This window comes from Sinocyclocheilus anshuiensis, unplaced genomic scaffold (genome assembly GCF_001515605.1).
Source record: "Sinocyclocheilus anshuiensis isolate Anshui unplaced genomic scaffold, SAMN03320099.WGS_v1.1 scaffold1396, whole genome shotgun sequence".
In the NCBI taxonomy this organism is placed as follows: Eukaryota; Metazoa; Chordata; class Actinopteri; order Cypriniformes; family Cyprinidae; genus Sinocyclocheilus; species Sinocyclocheilus anshuiensis.
This window is the reverse complement of record NW_015544208.1, coordinates 279,526-284,156: the sequence shown is the minus strand read 5'-3', so window position 1 is coordinate 284,156 and position 4,631 is coordinate 279,526. Positions and strand designations below refer to the sequence as shown.

The window sequence follows — 4,631 nt, the reverse complement described above, 5'->3', positions numbered from 1 at the left end:
TCTTAGATGTTTTTGTTAGTACGTGAACGTTATCTTACACATTTTATCTCCCCAACAGATTAATTTGAAATAAGTTTATAATGCATGTTGGCTATTCCCAATTCAGAAGAGCACACACACAGCCTGTGTCTGTGAATGCTTCTCATACTCGCTCCTCTCTGCCCCACGCGGCGCGAATCCCGTGTCACGGACGAGCCATTTTTAAAACGAATGTAAATTCAGTCTAACTGCTTGCTAATTTCACTTGGATGAAATGAAACATTCAGCACATTTTCCACCTGCTCTTAATATCCCAAATACTTAAAATGAATAAATCAATGTAATACTTTAATAATTGACTTAAGAAATACAGTTCTTTATTTATAAAAAATAAACAAATATTTTCTGTGAAATTCAGTAATTAAGTTAATTCTGTAAAAGTAGTTATACCATTATAATCTTGCCTGCTGAAGAAAAAAACAATAGAACCCCCCCAAAACACAATAACAAATTTAATGGAATAATGCCCAAAACAAAAAGGAATTTTGTAATGGTTTAATGGAAACTATACGAATTTCTGTGATGTTTTCTATTTCTTTTTTCAGCAGGGTAATGATACCCATACTGTGCTGCACATTATTGACAATATTGAGCTGAAGCCTGACTTTGCAAATGTAAAATCGCAAATCAAATCGCAATATCTGTAAAAAAAATCGCAATTTGATATTTCCCCCAAATCGCACAGCCTTACTACAAACTGACCTTTTCTCATCAGGAAAATTAGTTCTAGTGGAAATTCGACTCTTGACTTTCCCAGTATGTCAAAGTCATATTGTGACCATGATATCAGATGCACATTTGAATGAGAATGAAATGACTCATTTTGACAGGCCCACTCTGCTTGATTAACTAGAACAACAACCTCTGCTTTCCCCACTGAGCCTCAACAAGTGTGTGCAATGTAGTAATGAGCACTTCCAGCCCAACGCTGACTCTCACACTGATGGATTGAATTGACCTCATTTAGGGCTGCACGATAAATCGCATGCGATATTTAACGCGCACATTGAGCAGCATTAACTACACGGAGCCGTTGTTCACTGATGAGCTGCGCAAAAAATCGCGCGAATATGAACGTGGTTTTGCGCAGCTCATCAGTGAACAACGGCTCTGTGTAGTTAATGCTGCTCAATGTGAAAGCACGCAGGTGATGGAGAATTACCGCTGATTACAGAACCGGCTTTACTGATAAGATGCGCGTTAAATATCGCATGCGATTTATCGTGCAGCCCTAACCTCATTCTAGCCCAGACCGTGTGTGTCTTCTCTACCATCGGCCTATATTTTCATGGGTCAGGGATTTTATTTTGTTGTATTTACTGGAATCTATTCATTTGATTTTTGTATCTCTCTCTGATTTACTGTGCTGTTATATACTAATCACATCCATCTAGGGTTGATTTCTTTAAAATAAGTGAAGCTACTTTTGATTTTGCCGTTGATATTACTGGCAATATTTGTGAGCTTTCTCATTCTCAGCTTGCTTTGAGATATACAGGTGTGGTAATATGGTAACCAAATACGCTTTAAGTGCAGAGCAATCCCAGATGCCTTTGGGGTTAATAGTGTTTTGTTTGTTCTTGTGTTACAGTCTCTGGTGGAATGAGCGTAGCGTGTGTGTTGAAGAGGAAAGCTGTGCTCTGGCAGGATTCGTTCAGCCCCCACCTGAGACTGCCCCCCTCTGACAGGCCATTACCCAGCATGCCTGTGGTGCTGAGTGCTGCGGGCCACACCCCCCAACCTGGACCTTCTCCTCAGGCCCCTCCCCCTACGCAGGGAGCGGGGCGCTCTCAAGATGACGCCATGGTGGATTACTTCTTCCAACGGCAACATGGCGACCAGCCCGGCTACAACAATTGCAAACACCGCTGGCCGACTGGTGACAACATTCATGCAGACAACCAGGTAGAAGTTAGTCAGGTAGAAAATACCTCTTTTTTTTTTTTCCTGGTATCAAATTTAATCTTATAATAATTGTATAACTTTTAAAACAGGTACGATCAATGGATGAACTTAACCATGACTTCCAGGCACTTGCACTAGAGGGCCGAGCTATGGGAGAGGTGAGAGTCCTTACCTTCCTCATCTTCTGCCCGATGCTTCGTTTTTTGCGCTCATTATGTATTAATGTTTCTGATGTTCCTGTTCTGCAGCAGCTCCTTACTGGGAAGAAGTTTTGGGAAATCGATGATTCAGGGAAAGATGGACCAAAAGGGATCTTTCTGGACCAGTGGAGAGACAGCGCTTGGGGAGCTTCTGGTATGCATGAGATTAAGATGCAATGGTTGTATTTACATATTTAGTATTTTTCTTTCTAATGCCCCTTTTTTTTCTCTAGATCACTCAGTGTCCCAGCCAATCATGGTGCAGCGCCGACCAGGCCAGGGCTTCCATGGCGTCGGAGAGGCCGGATCTGTGCTGTCGCCACGTTCTGAGAGTGGTGGATTAGGCGTCTCCATGGTGGAGTATGTTCTTAGCTCCTCTCCTGCAGAGAAAATGGACTCGTGTCTGCGCAAAGGAGCCTTTGTGAGTTTCTTTCATCATCAAAACATTCTTCTCATTCTTTATTAAGATTCTGTTTAAGAATAGTTCACCTAAAACTGAAAATTCATTATTTGCAACCATTCTGTTATTCCAAACTTAAAACAATCCTATGGGTTTGTAAAATAGGGCTAGTAAATATTGGCACCTCAAGTCCTTATTTCCACTTCAATCTCCCTTTCTATTTCACTTAGGGTTCAAGGGATTCAGAGGATGATGACCCTGAGAAAAGGGTAGAGCAAAAACACAAAACAACCTTTGACCCTGAGCGGAAGGAACTTAAGGAGACAGAGCCGGATGTTTTGGATAACCCCAATGGACTGCCCAATCAGAATGGACTAGATGTTGACGTTAAGGACTTTAGGTATACACCCTTAAAAAAGTATCAGTATTGTAATTTTAAAGAAATTAATGCTTTTATTCAACAAGGATGCATTAAATTGATCATACATGACTGAAGACATTTATAATGTTGCAAAATATTTAAATTAAATAAATGCTTCTCTCTTGAAATTTATATTTTCCAAAGAATCCTGAAAAAGTATCAGTTTTCACTAAAAATATTTAGCAGCCTGTTAAGAATGATTTTTGAAGGATCATGTGACACTGAAAGCTGAAGTAATGGCTGCTAAAATTACAGCTTTGACATCACAGGAATACATTACATTTTAAATCAATATATTAAAATAAACTGTTATTATACATTGTAATAATATTTCACAATATTACTGTTTTTATGGCATTTTTGTTCAAATAAATTTGCCTTGACTGAGCATAAGAGACTTGTCAAATGTAATCCTATCGACCCCAAACTTTTAAAAGTTCTCTTTGTGTTGCTTTCCATACAAATACTTTCATTATTTCTAAATTGTATTGAAGACAAACCTCTCGTTTGTTTCTCACCCAGCCGTATGCCTGGTAACTGCCCTCCGACTGGTCCAGAGGTGGAGTTGGGTGGGTCAGAACTGGCTGGAGGTGCAGGGCCAAAACCAGCAGAGGACTTCTCAAATGTCGAAACCCAAAATGTGACCCTGGACCCCATGGAATCTGTTTCCATGGAGACTTTACAGTTTGCAGATTACACTGGAGGCCAGCTGCCTCTTGACTCCACAGCTGCTACTGTAGGCCTGTTTGACTACAATTCCCCTCAGCAGGTGAATATCTGATGCTGCTAGCACTTTCAACCATCAAGTCTGTAATTAGAGTAGAATAATAATCAGGGCTCACAAAATTTCAAAATCCCTGGTAGCCCTTCAGGCAGGCATTCTTCAGATTTTGGTAGCCCAAAAATGAATTTAACTAGCCCGAATAAAAGATACTGTATTTTTTCTTCAAATAACAAGTTAAGAGAGTAGGGGTGCAACGGATCACAAATCTCACGGTTCGGATTATATTACATTATCATATCATATTTTGAGTCACAGATCGGATCATTTTTCAGATGAGCAGATGGTTCTTTGTTACTGAAGTAACACTTATTATTTAAAGAAAAATGTACTACTTCAATACCACAGCAAAAACTAGTAGCATATAGAGAGGGATGTAACGATTCACTCAACACACGATGTGATATGATTCACGATACTGATTTCACAATACAATTTTCTCACAATTTCTTTTTTTAACGAAATGAGATTTAAGACATATTTTAAAAAAGGTGTCTTTTTGTTATTTCTCAGACCAAAAAGCTGCACATTACTTTGTGAAATTGAAAATGTCAAACAATATACTAACTTGAAATTTTAAAACAAATCCCAAATCAAATAAATAAATAAATAAATACAAATAAAATAAATTTCTCCTTGCAAGTAAACTAAGGTTTTGCCTGTGTATTTTAATCATGATCCAATTTTGAAATTTGAAACAAAAACAAAATGGTTTGACTTTAGCTTTGTAATACTACATAAAAAATCTGAACAAAACAAAAACCGCAGATGGGCTGAATGAGACGCAAATGTCACTCTCTGATAGCAGGTGGCGCTTAAACAACAGGTATTTATAGGCTGCTGCCCCTTTAAGACCGAATGCACGGATCCAATATAATGATGCAC

The 4,631-nt window shown here is 38.8% G+C and overlaps 1 protein-coding gene across 3 annotated transcripts in view; it reads left to right on the top strand.

Annotated features, from left to right (window-relative positions):
- The first annotated feature begins 1,604 nt into the window (after positions 1 to 1,604).
- The window catches only part of LOC107697057 (pumilio homolog 1-like), a 19,539-nt gene continuing 16,512 nt past the window's right edge, over positions 1,605 to 4,631 (top strand). Inside the window, exons 1-6 of one of the 3 annotated variants that reach the window (XM_016497701.1) lie at positions 1,605 to 1,944; positions 2,034 to 2,102; positions 2,196 to 2,298; positions 2,378 to 2,565; positions 2,775 to 2,944; positions 3,488 to 3,734. In XM_016497701.1, the coding sequence (XP_016353187.1) occupies positions 1,642 to 1,944; positions 2,034 to 2,102; positions 2,196 to 2,298; positions 2,378 to 2,565; positions 2,775 to 2,944; positions 3,488 to 3,734 (1,080 nt within the window). In that variant the 5' untranslated portion in view covers positions 1,605 to 1,641. Of the gene's footprint in view, positions 1,960 to 2,033; positions 2,103 to 2,192; positions 2,299 to 2,377; positions 2,566 to 2,774; positions 2,945 to 3,487; positions 3,735 to 4,631 lie in introns of all 3 variants that reach the window. The other 2 variants (XM_016497700.1, XM_016497699.1) reach the window with 2 other exon arrangements.